Source organism: Hyperolius riggenbachi, chromosome 4 (assembly GCF_040937935.1).
Source record: "Hyperolius riggenbachi isolate aHypRig1 chromosome 4, aHypRig1.pri, whole genome shotgun sequence".
Lineage (NCBI taxonomy): Eukaryota > Metazoa > Chordata > Amphibia > Anura > Hyperoliidae > Hyperolius > Hyperolius riggenbachi.
In genome coordinates, this window is record NC_090649.1 from 68963427 (window position 1) to 68982394 (window position 18968).

The window sequence follows — 18968 nt, forward strand, 5'->3', positions numbered from 1 at the left end:
AGGATGCCCGCGTGTTTTATCTCAATGTTCTGACGCGGGAAACGTGCTGAAATCTTAATATCATGTAACGATAGATAACAGGTCTGCCACCGGCTCCACAACGGATCTAATTGAATTGTTGGACAGCTCCACGAAAACCATTAGCGATGTAATTGGCAGGGCGAGAGTATTAGATATCCCATTCCTACTTACTGTGCTGAGGCTACGTGCAGCGCGGCCTGATCCCAGGGAGGTAATGAGAGGAGCGTGTCCTGCTGGCTGCCTCTCTATCACACAGGCAGTCAGTGCGGCACGTAGGACTCTGCAGGGAGACTGCTCTGCGTGTACAGAGGCTGGGCGCACTGCAGGGGGCGCTGCTCCTGCTTTACTAATGGCTAAGGGGAGTCTGTGTCATGCAGCAAGCCTAGACTGGAATTTTCTGTCTAAATGTTTGCTATTCGATGGCAAGGATTTGCAACCCCTACAAGGCCACTTTCAGAAGGGAGACTGAAGCCGGTTTTACACTTGAAATGTGCGTTTACGGGCGTAGCGATGCCCCGCCCCATTGCACAAAGCCACAAACCTATGTCCCTGTGGCAGAGTGCGCCACCAGGATCATATGCATCGCGCCGTCCCCCACCCCCCCCAAATGCCCATTGTCCAGTGCTGGACAGGAAGTACGTCACCGGCATTCCCCGTCGTATTTTTCATTGTTACGGGAAGTTTTTCATAAAAACGGAGGTGCGGTAAATCACTGCATTACTCCCTATGCACAAAGACTGCGTCATTTTATGAATATTTTAAGGACTGAAGGTGGCCATACACTTATAGATTTGCAGATTCGACCATCATATAGATTTCTGTCAGATGCCTTTCAAGTCAATTTTCTGACAGGAATCTATCTGATGTGTGTCACACACTAGGAACAGGAAATCTATCTAAATGCAGTATTGGACCATTAGATCCAATGCAACTCTATGGGCCATCGATCTGCTGCCAGCATCATATCGACTTAGATTTTCCTTTCAGTCAGATAGATCAAATCAATCAAAATCAATTGGAATCGACTGCAAATCGATCAGCTGATTTTCAATCGATCGATGGCTAAAATCGATCAGTGCATGGGCCGGTTTTTGGTGGGTCCTCAAGTGGTTCCTTAACCACTTGAGGACCCACCCTTTACCATCCCTTAAGGACCAGTGATCTGGGTGGGCTCTACAGCCCCCAGCACAGATCAAACACCAGGCAGAGAGATCAGATCACCCCCCTTTTTTCCCCACTAGGGGGATGATGTGCTGGGGGGGGTACGATCTCTCCTGCCTGCGTGTGGCTGGCAGGGGGGGGGGCACCTCAAAGCCCCCCTCCGCGGTGAAATTCCGTTTCCCCCTCTCCTACCTGGCCCCCTGGTGATCGGGGCTGCACAGGACGCTATCCGTCCTGTGCAGCCTGTGACAGGACGTCCCCTGTCACGTGGCGGCGATCCCCGGCCGCTGATTGGCCGGGGATCGCCGATCTGCCTTACGGCGCTGCTGCGCAGCAGCGCCATACAATGTAAACAAAGCGGATTATTTCCGCTTGTGTTTACATTTAGCCTGCGAGCCGCGATCGGCGGCCCGCAGGCTATTCACGGAGCCCCCCCTGCCGTGAATTGAAAGGAAGCAGCCGCTCGCGCGAGCGGCTGCTTCCTGATTAATTAGCCTGCAGCCGGCGACGCAGAACTGCGTCGCTGGTCCTGCAGCTGGCACTTTGCCGACGCGCGGTATGAGTGCGCGGTCGGCAAGTGGTTAAAGAATATTAATCAGGGGTGAAGAAAGAATTTACACTGAGCAAACCCTGACTAAATAATTTATAAATAAATGTTTAAAAAAAGCAAAGCAATGTATTAACTACCTTAGGACTGCGTCACACCAATGGGCATGACCGCAGCTGCAGCCCCAGGAGACCGCCTAACACCAATTGGCGTCTGGCTACTGCAGGAGATCGCGTGCGCTAATGCGCACACATCTCCGCGTGGAAGGCCTTCAGTCTTCCAGCAACTGTTAGACGGCGAAACCGCCTAATAACTTTGCACAGCGCTGCGTTCTCCTGGGACACAGGAGAGCGATCGGCTCTCATAGGCGGAAGCCTAAGACAGCTGATCGCCATGATTGGCTGGCTAGGGGGAGGGAGGGGTTTTAGAAAAAAAATAGAAGAATTTATTAAAAAATAAAGAACATACAGTGGGTTGCAAAAGTATTCGGCCCCCTTGAAGTTTTCCACATTTTGTCACATTACTGCCACAAACATGAATCAATTTTATTGGAATTCCACATGAAAGACCAACACAAAGTGGTGTACACGTGAGAAGTGGAACGAAAATCATACATGATTCCAAACTTTTTTTTACAAATAAATAACCGCAAAGTGGTGTGTGCATAATTATTCGGCCCCATTTGATCTGAGTGTAGTCAGTTGCCTATAGACATTGCCTGATGAGTGCTAATGACTAAATAGAGTGCACCTGTGTGTAATCTAATGTCAGTACAAATACAGCTGCTCTGTGATGGCCTCAGAGGTTGTCTAAGAGAATATTGGGAGCAACAACACCGTGAAGTCCAAAGAACACACAAGACAGGTCAGGGATCAAGTTATTGAGAAATCTAAAGCAGGCTTAGGATACAAAAAGATTTCCAAAGCCTTGAACATCCCACGGAGCACTGTTCAAGCGATCATTTATAAATGGAAGGAGTATGGCACAACTGTAAACCTACCAAGACAAGGCTATCCACCTAAACTCACAGGCCGAACAAGGAGAGCGCTGATCAGAAATGCAGTCAAGAGGCCCATGGTGACTCTGGACGAGTTGCAGAGATCTACAGCTCAGGTGGGAGACTCTGTCCATAGGACAACTATTAGTCATGCACTGTACAAAGTTGGCCTTTATGGAAGAGTGGCAAGAAGAAAGGCATTGTTAACAGAAAGCATAAGAAGTCCCGTTTGCAGTTTGCCACAAGCCATGTGGGGGACACAGCAACCATGTGGAAGAAGGTGCTCTGGTCAGATGAGACCAAAATAGAACTTTTTGGCCAAAATGCAAAATGCTATGTTTGGCGGAAAACTAACACTACACATCACTCTGAACACACCATCCCCACTGTCAAATATGGTGGTGGCAGCACCATGCTCGCGGGGTGCATCTTCAGCAGGGACAGGGAAGCTGGTCAGAGTTGATGGGAAGATGGATGGAGCCAAATACAGGGCAATCTTGGAAGAAAACCTCTTGGAGACTGCAAAAGACTTGAGACTGGGGCGGAGGTTCACCTTCCAGCAGGACAATGACCCTAAACATAAAGCCAGGGCAACAATGGAATGGTTTAAAACAAAACATATCAATGTTTTAGAATGTCCCAGTCAAAGTCCAGATCTAAATCCAATCGAGAATCTGTGGCAAGATCTGAAAATTGCTGTTCACAAACGCTGTCCATCTAATCTGACTGAGCTGGAGCTGTTTTGCAAAGAAGAATGGGCAAGGATTTCAGTCTCTAGATGTGCAAAGCTGGTAGAGACATACCCTAAAAGACTGGCAGCTGTAATTGCAGCAAAAGGTGGTTCTACAAAGTATTGACTCAGGGGGCCGAATAATTACGCACACACCCCACTTTGCAGTTATTTATTTGTAAAAAATGTTTGGAATGATGTATGATTTTCGATTCACTTCTCACATGTACACCACTTTGTATTGGTCTTTCACGTGGAATTCCAATAAAATTGATGCATGTTTGTGGCAGTAATGTGACAAAATGTGGAAAACTTCAAGGGGGCCGAATACTTTTGCAACCCACTGTAAATATTTACAAAACTTGTGTGCTGAGTTGTGCGGCCCTGCAGCAAGCGCTTAAACCTGCAGTGGCCCTTTAAGTAAAAAATGGCCTGGTCTTTAGCACTGTGGTCCTCAAATGGTTAATTATCTCATATTCTGTAAAGTCAACAGTCTTCAGTGAAACTGACACCATTATCCCATTGCCTGGCTGCCACACTGGCATATTCTTCTGACTGTGTGCCTGGAATTATTTATAATCCCGCCCAGCTCTCTCTGGAAACACAACGTAAGTGTCTTGTTTTTGTTGTTAGGTGTAAGCAGAGTATTTGTTTAGATACAGAATCTGAGCGGCGCACCTTGATGACACGTGAGGACCTGTCACGTTGTGGTCTTCTGTGCCTCGTGCCATCATCTTGTGCTTTGTAGTAATCTCACCCAATAGACCCAGAATGGATGAGGTCACCTGGAGTCCAAGCCGTCTAGGGAGTGGTGAATGAATGAAGTGTATGAGTCACCATTCATCTTCAGCCTGATGGATGGCTCTGTGCTGACTGTTGGTGTGGAGAGTTGTAGAGATTTGCTCTTTAGCTCTGGTAAAGTGTGTACCCAGGGCCGCTTTTAGTATCAATGGGGCCCCAGGGCAAAATTAGCCCACCCCTCCACCCCAAAAAGTGACATTAGGGGCCCTTAGATGCAACCAAATTTTCCTCCTGGGCCCCTGAGCTGGCTGCTGACTCACCTCCCAAATTAACTGAACTCCCTGAGGCCCCTGCAGAGTCTTTGGCAATGTAGTGTCTCACCTCTCCTGCCAGCACAGCTGAGACGCTAGAAAGACTTTGCAGAGGCCACAGGAAGCAACAGTTAGGATGGGGGGGGGGGGGCATCTTGGAACCCCTACAGGCTCTGGGGCCCTGGGGCGATTGCCTCCTTTGCCTCTATGGTAGTGCCGGACCTGTGTGTACCCCTTTATAAGAAAGATACTCAAATCGGTTGTGTCAAGAACCCCCCCCCCCCCCACCCCTCCAAAAAAAGAAAAGTGTAGTATATTGAGGACATGGTGAATGACAGACTGGAAATAAGTAAACCGCTGGAAGATGGGTTGTGGAAAAGCAAACCATTAGTAATTGCAGAACTACAGGTAGAGAAAATTGTAAGGCCGTCCCACTTGGGTTGATTGCGTGTGTGGAAACAAAGTATGAAGGCCGCTTTCCCAAAAAAAGCTCTTAACCTTTTAGCAGCCGATTTATTTAGAGACTTGCAAGTGCCCCAGGCCAATTTATTTTAGCACAAATTTTTTTCTTCTTTGTTAGATTTCCTAGCTTCTAATTAGTACTGCTGTAATGTGTATTTATGGCCACTTGTCACTAGGGGGCAGTGTGAGTTGATAAAAGAGGACTTCTGCTTTCAGTTTCTATGTTTTATGCTTGGAGAGAGAGAGATCAATGCAAGCCAAGAATTTACAGCACGACCAGTTTTGCCAACAAAAGCAGTGCATGTTACCAGGTTAATTCGCGTGCTGTCCAAAGTAGGAAGCTACACTCCTTTTTAGATGTTAATTATTTTCATTTTTTGGGGGTCCACTTCCAACTATTTCTTTCATGAAAGAAGACATTTCCTTGTTTAGCCCCTCACACACTTCTAGGGGTTCTGATTTACCATGAGCTTGCTGGGCAATCTGTAACATTCGAAATACCTCACTGTGTTCTGGGTTGAGCCCACGATGAGGGAAGCAATAGAAAAACAAACGGCCTGCAGCATCTTCCAGTTTATATTTATGGAAATAATGTCATTTAGACTTAACGGTTCCTTCAGCAAGTGGAGGCGTCTGCAGGCCGGAGCCTTATCTAGAGTAATGCAGAACTACGGTAACAAGTCCAATGCCATTTATAGCTCTGCCAATCCTGCCCCGTCGTATCCTTGAGGAAGAGAGGCATTTATGTCATCATGACTGGGGGGAAAGGTGGGGTGTCACAGCTGATAATCTGGAATGGGGCCTCCTGCAGTCTCAGAAGTGAAGGGCGGGGGGGGGGGGGGGGGGGGGGGGAGTAGAATGAGATCCATGGTAATTGAAGCAAATGATTATGAGGGAACGGTTGCCTTGTAAAAGAGGAAATGATTTGCTCGGTCTCTGCTCTGCTGCCCCGCAGGTCCCATCTCATTTCTCAGCTGACGTCAGCACTGCCAGCCAGCACCAATGGCCAATTTGGTCTCTGATGGCCACAAGCGACTCGGTGGCTGTGCAGACACAAAAGGGATGCGTCGCTGCGCACGGTCAGGAGATGACCCCCCTCTTGCTGCTCACAGGCTAATAAAAGCCTTCTAAATGTCACAGTCGCTTCCTGATCAAATCTTCTGCCTCACAGTATCTTTAATCCACAGAGAGAGAGATTGCACTGACGCTTCTTCCCAGTTTTAAAGAATGCGAAACAAATGCTTATCTCTCCCCATCATGCACGGTTTCCTCAGAACATCACTGATTGCCCAAATCACAGCAGCCCACCACAGTGACAAAAAGAGGCAGCTAAATGGAAAATTGATGTTCTCCAGCCTCGGCATGTGAGTGCGTGGAGACGCCCCTCCCCACCGGAGCGTGACTGACTGTTCCATACATACCAAAGTTTAGCTGTCTCATCACCTTCCTGTTATCTGCTGCCCTGAGTGGCCTTATTTAACCCCTTCTAAACCAAGTGCAAGTCCCATGTAATATGGGGACCCAACAGGTATTAAATAATATGAACAGATTGTGTAAGGCCTTGTTCACATCTAAAATCACAATCGCTGACGCCAGCGTTTTGCGATTTTGTGAGTGATTTTTTTTTTAAAAGCCTCCTGGCGCTTACCTGCACGTGAGGTTTTTTTTTACAGCTCTTTTCTAAGCGGTTTTGCAGAGCGATTTGTTTTTTTTACTTCCTGACACAAGGCAGGAAGTGAACTCTTTGACCCGGAAAAGAATAAATACAATGTATTTATTCTTAAAAGCGCTGGGGAAATCGCTATACAAAGCATTTTTTCAAGTACTTTGCCATATCCCTATACCTGCCATTATAGGCAAACCGACCAGAAGATGGTACAATTAGCGCTTTGGTGAGCGGATCGGAATCGAATTGCTCATGTGTGAACACTCTCATAAGGATCAATACACAAGCACTTTTAGGGCAATTTTGAAAATCGCTGGCGCTTAAAAAAAACACAAAAGCACCCTAAGGGCCCTTTTCCACCAGCGCGTTTGCGCTGGCTGAATCACAAAAACGCAAACCGCTAGCGATTTTACAATCGCTACGGTTTGCTTTTTAACATAGGAATCGCGGTAGGTCATTTCCACTACCGCAATTCGTTTTTGCCGGGAACGTGAACGCGCGGCGGAGCGATAATTGCCGCGATTCTGCTATGCAGTGCATAGCATAGCAAAATCGCGGCCGCGAACGTCGGGGAATCGCCGGTAATTGCGATTCAGCAATCGCTAGCGTTCAGCGTGAACGCTAGCGATTGCTAGTGGAAAAGGGCCCTTAGTGTGAGCAAGCCCTAAGTGAGCCCTTATACTGAATGGAAGTGGTAAAATTGGCTAGGCGTTGGCCAATCAAAATTGGATGTGTGTACGCACCTTCAGACTGCCTGAAAATCAATACAAGTCTCCAGGAAGCGTATTCTACAACCAATTTTATTGTAGCATGTATTCACACGGGTGCTGACTGCACTGTCTGGTGTGCAGGTGCCATCAGGAGCAGAATCTAAACATCTGTATATGAAGCAGCTATGAGATTACAGAACAGTAAAGACACCTATCATATACCGGGTGCAGCTGTGTTCTTTGTTAAAATGCATTACAGTCTACCTTGTAAAGTAATACAGAAGCGAAGAAAGAAAAAGTTTGATACTTACCTATTATTAATATTTATATAGCGCCGACATCTTCTGCAGCGCTGTACAGACTATATTGTCTTGTCACTTAAAGAGGAACTGTCACGAAAATCTTAAAATTTAAAACTCATACAAATAAGAAGTACATTTCTTCCAGAGTAAAATGAGCCATACATTACTTTTCTCCTATGTTGCTGCCACTTACAGTAAGTAGTAGAAATCTGACATTACCGACAGGTTTTGGGTTAGTCCATCTTTTCATGTGGGATTCTCAGTATGTCCTTTATTCTATACAAAGACATTTCCTGATAAAGATTTATGCAATGATGCTGGCCAGCTTCCCTGCCCACTTCCCACTTTTTTGTCAGTTGGACGGAGCAACTGCCATTTACTAAGTGCTTTTAAAAATAAAGAAAACCCTGAGAACCCCCCATGAGAAGATGGGCTAGTCCAAAACCTTTCGGTAATGTCAGAATTCTACTACTTACTGTAAGTGACAGCAACATAGGAGAAAAGCAATGTATGGCTCATTTTACTCTAGAAAAAAAATACTTCTTATTTGTGTGTGTTTATATGTATTTTAAATTATAAGATTTTCGTGACAGAGGTCCTTTAACTGTCCCTCAGAGGGGCTCCCTACCATAGTCATATGTCTATGTATTTATTGTGTAGTGTATGTATTGTAGTCTAGGGCCAATTTAGGGGGAAGCCAATTAACTTATCTGTATGTTTTTGGGATGTGGGAGGAAACCGGAGTGCCCAGGGGGAACCCACATAGACACAGGGAGAACATACAAACTCCATGCAGAAAGAGCCCTGGCTGGGATTCGAATGGGGGACCCATTGCTGCAAGGCAAGAGCACTAACCTCTACACCAACATGCTGCCCATGTAGTGTGAAGGCTCTGGATCCTTTAGGGCATTACTAGTCCTCGATCAGTCCCCTCATTTCAGTGACGTCGCCCCCAACTGGGCGAATACGCCTTTGAGGATCCTCTGAAGGCTTCGGAAACAACTGTGTTCCTGAGTGTAGACCGGCTGCTCCGCGCAAGCACAAGCGTATAGACAGTACGAAGCCGCCCATCTACGGCAGCACTCGGGGGATGGTAAACAGGAATGGGGGATATCGCTGGAATGAGGATACCGAGAGGGGACAGGGAAGGCTCTATGAGATCCAGAGCCTTCTCTCTTCATAGGTCACTATCTGACTTCTTTTTGTTTTAATTTTGCTACAGATTTGCTGTAAAGAAGATAAATGTGGCCATACATCAGGTGACTTGGCAGATGATCGACCATCCGATTCGATTATTATAATCGGATAAAAATCGGTGCCCCCAAGTGCATGTTTGACCGACAATGCGACCAATTATGGGCCGAAATTGGTCACATTAATTGGTCGGACATGCTGCAAGATGTGAGGCCAACTTGCACGACGCATGCGCATTACCTGTCCGCTTGCTCCGGGCTCCCTCCGCTGTCCATACACACGTGCACAACGTGGTTGCCTAGTAATATGGGTGCGTCTTACATCACACGCGCCCTTACTAGGCAACCAAGTGATGCACATATATATGGACAGCGGAGGGAGCCTGGAGTAAGCCAAGGCTGCGGACAGGTAATATATAACATGTGCTGAGCATCAGGGGCCACATTTAACATTAGGAGGACAGCGGCAGGTCAGTGAGGCGGTCGGATGCGGCGTCACAAGGCCGATTCCTGATAAATTTCAGCATGGATTCGGCAATTGCTGCATGGGCAGCCGACAGATCTCTCTCTAATCAGAATTGATTAGAGAGCGATTTGTCTCTTGGTCGAATCTGCCCGACATCGCTAGATGTATGGCTAGCTTAAAGTGTACCAGAGCTCAATTAAATAAAAATATATATACATACCTGGGGTCTCCTCCAGCCTCATCCGCTCGTATCGCTCCCATGCCGCCGTCCTCCACTGCCCGCAGCTTTGGTACCTGTCACTTCCATCAGTTGGAGCCAGTCTACGCAGAAGAAGTGCGCCCTCTACTGGAGACATACGCTGCTGGAGACATACACAAAGAGCGCACTTCTCTTACGTTAGACTGGCTCCGACTGACAGAAGTGATGGGACCCGGTTCCCGAAGCTGTGGGCAGCGGAGGACGGCGGCGTGGGAGCGATCCAAGCGGATGGGGCTGGAGGAAGCCCCAGGTAATGTATACATATATTTATATTTAATGGAGTTTAGCAGTTACATGTCTGCTGTGCTAAAGTATCCCAGCCTATGGGGGTCTTCAGTACACTGCAGAGTGGCTTCCTGGCACAGCTCACACCTACAGAGTCACACCAGGACCCGAGGGGGCTGACAAGCCTTTGTATGCTTCATACAATTCCACACACTGTTTTGGAACATTTGAAAACTTAAATGTTACTACGGCAACAGCAGCAAGGACGTCACCTCAGGCGAAATGACTTCAGTGCCGGTAATCCAGTCATGCCGGCACTGAGCGCCGCTTTATCCATTGTCATTCTGTTAGTCACCCTGCAGTGACTTTCGCAGTCGGGTCGATAATTCTGCAACTTTATCTAAAGGATGGCATTATAAACCGCATTAAATAGAATCACTGCTGGATGACCGTGTGTGATGATCAGTCTGCTACTAGACGGTTATGATGCAGGCTTTAAAGGACATCCAAGTTGAAAATAAACTGGTGAGTGAAACAATAGTTTCTACCCTTCTTCTCCTAAAAATGACTTTTTTAGATATCCCATTTTAATTTATACTTAACCTCCTTGCCGGTCTAATTCCCGGCGTCAAGGGGGCAGCGCAGAACTTTTTTTTAATTTATTTTTTTCTCAAATCATGTAGCGAGCCCAGGTCTCGCTACATGATAGCCGCTGAGCGGCGGCATCCCCCCACCCACTCCGATCGCCTTCGGCGATCAGAGTAAGCAGGAAATCCCGTTCAGAACGGGATTTCCTGCAGGGCTTTCCCGGGCGCCATGGCGACCGGGCGGGATGACGTCACCAACGTCATGGACGTCACAGGAAATCCCGATCCACCCCTCAGCGCTGCCTGGCACTAATTGGCCAGGCTGCGCAGGGGTCTGGGGAGAGGGGGGGGGGGGGGGCGGCTCGGCGACGAGCGGCGGCGATCGAATGTTACAAGCAACTAGCAAAGTGTTAGCTGCATGTAACAAAAAAAATTATGCAGATCGGCCCAGCGGGGCCTGAGAAATCCTCCTGCGCAGGTTACCCCGAGCTGAGCTTGGGATAACCGGCAAGGAGGTTAAATCTAGTTTTTAAGTTTATACTGTTTCTGTCTCATGACACATGCATTGAAGTATGCCAGAGCTAAAATCTATGAACTAATGACCCTTTTTATCTCTTTCCTGCTCTCAGAAGCCATTTACTGCCGGGAAAATGTTTTATGGCTGTCATTTCTTTTCATTGAGGGTTATGCTATAGTCCGACCAGGTCCCGGCCCAGACAGAAACTGTCACGTGCAAGAGAATGCCAAGAGTGTGCAAAGCAGTAATCAAAGCAAAAGGGGGCTACTTTGAAGAACCTAGAATATGACATATTTTCAGTTGTTTCACACTGTTTGGTTATGCAATATACTTCCACATGTGCTAATTCATAGTTTGGATGCCTACAGGAAGTGTTTCTGATGCTGAAACCATGACAAATACAGTAGAAGTGGGTGACCTGTATAAATTCATCTTTACCATGGACCTGAACTCAAAACTCTCTGCTCTAAATAGCCTTTAACGAAAAAATATTTCTTTATTACAGCTGATACAAATCCTGCAATACAATTGCAGTGTGTCTACTTCCTGCTTTCATGGAAGCAGACATAGGCTTAACATTCTGTATTTTAAAATTAGCTGCCCTGCCATGGCAGTCAGCTGACACAGATCAAACTACACCAGTGATTATTCGCAGATGAGGGGGAAATAGACAGGCAAAACTCTCTAAATACATACAGGGCGCATTTCTCTGTTTTCCTTCTGTCCTGTGCAAGAGCTCAGGTCCACTTTAAAGTGACACTGAAACAAAAAAAGTATAATGAATTGTATGTGTAGTACGGATAATTAACAGAACATTAGTAGCAAAGAGAAGAGTCTCATTTTTATTTTCATTTTTTTTTTTATAACATGGATCATTCTCTAATATTTGACGTTTACAAACTACACTCTGCATTTTAAACTATGAAACAGAGCAAAGCTAATGAGCCTTTGAATTTCTCTGCAGTAAAATCGTATCTGAAGTTGTCTTTCATGGTTTCGTTGATGTATAAGTGCTTCAGAAAATAGCACTGCTCTCTGACTAAATTAGTGGCAGAGCTCAGAGAAGCTCTTTAGCACAGATAACAAGTGACGTTTTTTAACTGTTCCTGAACTGTAAACAATATGAGACTTATATCTGTGCTACGAATGTTCTATTTCTTAGCTGTGCTATACATACAATTCCTTATAGCATAAGTTTATTTTCACTTCAGATTCCCTTTAATAGCTGTTGAGTTGCAGAGCGTCTCTCTTTTTGCTTCGAGTTGAAGATCAGTAAAACAGCGACGGTCACAGTGGTATATCTGCAGCCGATCAGTGAATGGACTGGCTCAGCGATGATGATGTCAGACACAAGTGACGAGGACAAGAGCTGACAGGACACGCTAGAACTTGTCCTTCTCCATTTGAGTAGCCGCAGGATTCCCCAGCATTCATTAGACGACATGATTCCTCCGCAGGGGACCCGGTACAGTTATGATGCACACGGCAACACGTCACTGGCCTTCGCTTCACCGCCGACGCGTTCTGACTCATGCTGTACGCTAGTGACATGAGGCATGCGGGCAAATCCCTCACGTACTGCCTAGAACTGTAATTACTGATATTTAATACCAAATTAACAACTCGTCTGTAATCCCCATGGCGTGATATATCAAGGGACATTTAGCTAGCAGTCAGAGTGCAGATATGGTGTCTTTTTCTCCTTAAAGGACACAACGAGCAAACTAAAACTAAAAAAAGCCACTTACCTGGGGCTTCCTCCTGTGCCCTCGCCGCAGCTCCAGTGGTTCCCTGCCGGTGGCCCCCTCCAGTGCAAGATGTCCACTGCGCCCGCGTGAGCAGCTCTCAGAGTCACGCTGACGTCATCCGGACTTGTAGTAGTTCCGCGCCTGTGCAGTACTGCCAGGATGACGTAAGTGCGACTCAGTAAGCCGCACGCTGGAGTGGAGGAAGATGCCAACCTCGCCAGGTCAGAATTGCTAGGGTTGCTATTTTAAGATAGGAATTGCGGAAGGTATTTTCCACTACCGCAATTTGATTAATACAAAAGCGCAATTGTTTTCGGGAGCAATTGTTATCCACGATTTTGCAATGCAAGCGTATTGCATATGCAAAATAGCAAAAAAATTAGTGACTTTAGCAATGCCAGCGATTGTGATTTTTCATTAATTTAGTTACGCAATTCCGATTTTACATATGCAATACACTTGCATTGCAAAATCGCTTTCAGAATCGCTCCAGAAAGAGATTGCGCTTTGTAAAAAAAATCAAATCGCGGTAGTGGAAAATACCTACCGCGATTCCTATGTTAAAGTAGCAACCCTAGCGATTTAAAAATCTCTAGCGTTTTGCGATTTTGCTGAATAGCAGTTCAGTGGAAAAGGGCCCTAAAGGACCTTTTCCACTAGGAAGCGTGTTCGCAAGCGCACTGCCTGCGATTGTGCAACCAGCAATTTCCACTTGCCATGACTGCACCGTGAAGCCCGCGGAAACAAAACTTAATCGCACCACAAATCGCGCAGGCCAGCGACTGCAATACTGGCAAAAAATGAAATGGAAAATTAGCACAGCAATTTATAGGTAAATCGTGATGCTGTTGCGATCGGCAAAATGGCTGCGGTTCACTTTTTGAAGCGGATCATAGCAGGTGTAGAAAGAGCTCTAAAGCTGCAGCAGTCCGCTGTTAACTCCTCAGTTCACACAAATACATTTTTGAAAAAGACTGATTAGCTGCGGAAGCCACACACAAAAGGAAAATTTTGGACAAAAAGCAATTAAGGAGGACCTGTAAATCTGTTTCTGGAATGAAAGGGAAACTATAACCAAGGATTGATCTTTATGCCAATCAGTAGCTGATACCCCCTTTCCCATGAGAAATCTCTTTTCTTAGGGCTCGTTTCCACTATTGCGTTGCGAAATCGCTGCGGCAAATTCGCATGCAGATGCGAAGTCGCATGAAAATTCGCATGGATGACGATGTATGCGAATTTAACCATGGCAATGCCGGTGTGCTTTTTTCATTGATTTCATGCGAATTCGCATTAAAATTCGCATACCAAAACAGCATGCGAATTTCCTATTAAATACATTAGCAGCGATTCGCATGCATTCCACTCGCAGGCGAATTCTGCGGTTCTTTTGTGCGTTTTTTCACCGCTGAAAAAAACGCACCTCAACAACGCTACAGGCCCATCCACTTGCATTACATGTGCGAATCCGCATGCGTTGGACGCATGCAGATTCGCGATCGTGGAAACGAGCCCTTATAGATCATCACCGGGCTTTGCATGGCAGAAATGTGTGAAATTTTTTCCCTCTTTTAGGACTTAGATCTGTGTAAATATATGTATTTTCCTACTGAAAAACTGTGTTTATTTGACTCTAAACTGTATTCCCATACTTTAAATTCTTATTTCAAAAGTTAATATGAAGAAAAATCAACCAGAATAGAAAGACCAGTATGGATTGAATTATAAAACAACATATTTTTCTTATGAAATCTTTATGGTATGCAGGACTAGGGGTGTGCCAGGGGTGTGATTAGGGGTGTGGCTTAAGTGTCCCTCTTTCTGATCTCAAAAAGTTGGGAGGTATGCGCATGCGTGTCCATTGCTTATTAGTATATAAGATGCTCAATCATATTAGCACAAGTCTTACCTGGGCCAAGCTTGGCGACTGCATATAGAAGGTCGTAATTGATGACGGGCGTGGCGTCGTCTATGGGCTGCCAGCCAACAGGGGGCGATACAGGTGGTGAGATGAGGAACTGTTTAGCGGGCTGTGGCGGCGCCAGGTGGAGTTTGTCTCCGTCTTTCTCGGCTGTTTGTACCTGTGACAGGAAGTGACAGATCGGTTACACTCCTCAATGACAGACGGGATCACGCCACACAGTTACCACAAGGTGAGAACGTCACAGACAGGAACCAGCTCTAAATGTAAAATATGTCATCTTTCAGACTAGAAACGGAATGAGAACACCTGTTTGGTCACTGTGGAGTAGAAACACAACCTCACTTCCTTCAAGGCCCATAACTAACCCCATAAGCACCAGCAGTTATTGTGCATCACGTCAAAAGGGAAACGCAGCTAAACCTATCAGTGCTGAGAAATGGTAGAACTTTAAAGGGACTCCAAGCAGTGCAGAAACTATGGAAAGATGCATATCATTTTAAAGCTCTCTTTCTCCTCTTTCCAAGGATATATAAACCGCCGCCCTACGCCTTTTAGATTTCGCTATTTTCGCGATCGACATTGCCGCGATTTGCCGCAGAATGGAGCTGCTGACTTTAGGAAAAAGTCACCCTGTGTAATACAATGTAACTATGGAAAGATGGATATCATTTTAAAGCTCTCTTTCTCCTCTTTCTGACGACACATAAATCGCCGCCCTACGCCTTTTAGTTTTCTCTATTTTCGCGATCGAAATCACGGCCGCGGCAATTTTGATCGCGAAAATAGCGAAAACTAAAAGGCGTAGGGCGGCGGTTTATATATCATTGAAAAGAGGAGAAAGAGAGCTTTAAAATGATATGCATCTTTCCATAGTTTCTGCACTGCTCGGAGTCCCTTTAAAGGGATCCGAGGTGAACTTTTACTCATTGCATAATTGTGTTCCTTTCATATTGTTTATAGGGCATTCCTCAAGCCAAATACTTTTTTTTGCTTTGTTTTAATACTCTAATTCCCTATGAACTAAACAAGCCTCGCCCCCAGAGCTTTGTGTAGCAAGGGCTTATGGGAGCTCAGTCTGGGCAGGAGGAGGAGGAGGTTACTAGCCATTGATTTCAGAGGCAGAGGGGAGGAGGGAAGAGAAGAGGGGACTGAATTTACACACAGGCAAGCTGATAGCATCTCCAGCCCTCAGCCTGTGACAATGTGACAAACAGAACATGGCTGCCCTCATTGTACCACAGGAATAAATAATCATAAACTATTGAAGCTGTTTGCAGCTGGATATGCTGTGTAAACGATCTAAACTTTAGATTACATATATAGACAAGTTACTTGTTATAGTTAGTTTTTCATCTCGGATCCGCTTTAAAGGGAACCTGTAGTGAGAGGAATATAGATGCTGTCATATTCATTCTCTAGCAATGCCAGTTGCCTGACTTCTGTGCAGATGCTCTGCCTGTAAAGCCCTAGTACACACATCCAATTTTGATTGGTCAGTTTTACCACTTCAATATAGTATGATAGCTTACCTACACAATCTGTTCATAGTATTCAAAATCAGTTGGCCTTCATGCTACATAGAGGTGACTGGCCAATACAAATTGTATGTGTGCATCGGGCTTTGCACTATAAGTCACTGGCCCAGAATGAGCAGGCAGATGAGATGCTGTGACTCTGGTGTGACTCCACTGGCTGCATGCTTGTTGCAGGTGTGGGACTCAAACACAAATAAAGCTAAAAGCCCAGCATGACAGCCAGGCAACTGACATTTTTTTTTAATCAGGGAATGAAGATGGCAGCCTCCATATACTTCTAACGTCAGGGTTCCTTATAATGCTATTAAAATAAACGATCATTCCATTTCAGTCTATTCAGCCAGTTCCTGGGCCTGGCATCCAGTGGTGCTCAAATACCCCTTTTTAAAATTCGAGTTTGGTCGAATTCGAATAGTAAATTATTCGAGGTCAGTCGAATATTCGAGTCGAATAATTTTTACTATTCGATTCGACCTCGGACTTCGAGCTCACTATTCGAGTCGGTATTCGAGCTCATTATTCGAGCTGACTATTCGAATTGGCCTTAAATAGCTTCCAACACTTGTTTTGAGGGTGAATGATGCAAGAAACATCTTTTTTTCCAAGTAACAACAGCAAGTGATTATGTGGGGATGTTCCTTTAAAAAAAAAAAGGTGGAAAGAGAAGTTGTGTCCATAATTTTGTTCAGTACTGTATATACTTCTTCTTCTTCTTCTTTATCTTTTATATCTTCTTCTTCTTCTTCTATATCTTCTTCTATATCTTCTTCTTCTTCTTCTATATTGTCTTCTTCTTCTTCTTCTTCTTCTTCTTCTTCTTCATCTTCTTCTTCTTCATCTTCATCTTCATCTTCTTCTTCTTCTTCTTCATCTTCTTCTTCTTCATCTTCTTCTTCTTCTCCATCTTCTTCATCTTCTTCATCTTCTTCTCCTTCTTCTTCTTCTCCTTCTTCTTCTTCTCCTTCTTTTTCTATATCGTCTTCTTCTTCTTCACTTATTTCTCTTTTCAAATTTTTTTTTAAAGAAATGCAGCTATTTTTGAGCGTAACAAATAGCTGGTGGCGCACGCATGTTGGAAGCGCCATTGTATGTGCTCCCTGGCAGTGGAAACACACAGACAGCAGGAGGTAAATTCAGCAGCAGGAGGAGGAGGATGAGTGTGTGGCAGCAGGCAGTCAATGAGGCAGGCAGCGTGACATAATAGCCCTGGTACCTAGCGGTGATACCAGGGCTGTAAATAAACACAGCAGGCAGTAGGTCCCAGACAGCGGTCGTGCAGCCCACATCGTGTCCAATACACAACTGGGACAACACAGTTTTCAACCCGGGCACCTCTGAAAAATTAAACCTTTTTTTTTTTTTTTTTATGGTTTTTTGGTTTTGTTTGTAAAACAAATTACACAGATATATAGCTATTTTTTGACGTAATAGCTGGTGGCAGAGTGGCAGCGGAATGTAATTCTGTGTACCCTGGCAGTGGGAAACACAGACCGACAGCAGCAGCAGCAGGAGGAATGGAGGAGTAATGTGAGCAGCTATTGTTTGACGTAATAGCTGGTGGCAGAGTGGCAGCAGAATGTAATTCTGTGTACCCTGGCAGTGGGAAACACAGACAGACAGCAGCAGCAGCAGGAGGAATGGAGGAGTAGTGTGAGTGTGGCAGCAGGCAGGCAGCGTGACATAATAGCCCTGGTACCTAGCGGGTGATACCAGGGCTGTAAATAAACACAACAGGAGGTCCCAGACAGTGGTCGTGCAGCCCACATCGTGTCCAATACACAACTGGGACAACACAGTTTTCAACCCGGGCACCTCAGAAAAATTAAACCTTTTTTTTTTTTTATGGTTTTGTAGTTTTGGTTTTACAACCAATTACACAGATATAGCTATTTTTTGACGTAATAGCTGGTGGCAGAGTGGCAGCAGAATGTAAATCTGTGTACCCTGGCAGTGGGAAACACAGACAGACAGCAGAAGGGCAGTACACAGCAGCCCACTGTAGTTGTAAAATGTGTGGCTGCAGGCGACGTAATAGTCAAAGTGAACCAGGCTGGCTTAGTGAGCAGGAGCCAGGAGGTGGTAAAGGGTGGTAAGGCACATTAACGATGGTTCTAAGTTCCGGCAGCCAGTTCATGTCCCCCTCTCGCCGACAACAGGGGCCAGGAACTCGCCTTCCACCCACGCCTGGTTCATCTTGAGAAACGTCAGTCTGTCCACAGACTTGTGAGACAGACGTGAGCATTTCTCGGTGACCACGCCACCAGCTGCACTGAAGCAGCGCTCGGACAGCACGCTGGAAGGGGGGCAGGACAGCACTTCCAGGGCGTACTGCGCCAGCTCACTCCAGATCTCCAGGCGCTTGACCCAATACTCCATGGGATCAACAGGGGCATCGCTGTCAAGCCCGCTGTAGGACCCCATGTAGTCAGCCACCATGCGGGTCAGGCGCTGGCTGTGACCGGAGGAGGATGCTGCTGCATGCACCTCCTCTCTAGTCACTGCTGCCGGAGCCTCTACAGTCCTGTAGAGCTCGTGGCTGAGAGACAGCAGGTCTGTGGGGCGCTTGCTGCTGGATGCAGGCACCTGCTGCTGCCTCTGTGCTGGCTGGACAGTGGGGGTGGAAGGCTGGGGGAAGGCTTCCTCCAAGCGCTCAACAAGGGCCTGCTGCAAGCTCCTTATTTGTTGCGCTGGGTCTCCTCCTGCAGGCGGCAGGAACTGGCTCAACTTCCCCTTGAGGCGCGGGTCCAACATCATGCTGATCCAGATGTCCTCCCTCTGCTTCATCTGGATCACCCTGGGGTCCCTGCGCAGGCACGTCAGCATGTGCGCTGCCATTGGGAAGAGGCGGGCCACGTCTGCTGGCACA

At 46.2% G+C, this 18968-nt stretch overlaps 1 protein-coding gene across 5 annotated transcripts in view; it reads right to left on the reverse strand.

Moving 5' to 3' along the window:
- RCAN2 (regulator of calcineurin 2) overlaps window positions 1-18968 on the reverse strand; it is a 145732-nt gene that overhangs the window by 7499 nt on the left and 119265 nt on the right. For all 5 annotated transcript variants that reach the window (XM_068280176.1, XM_068280177.1, XM_068280178.1 and 2 more), the window contains one exon: window positions 14553-14724. In XM_068280176.1, the coding sequence (XP_068136277.1) occupies window positions 14553-14724 (172 nt within the window). The remainder of the gene's footprint in view (window positions 1-14552; window positions 14725-18968) is intronic.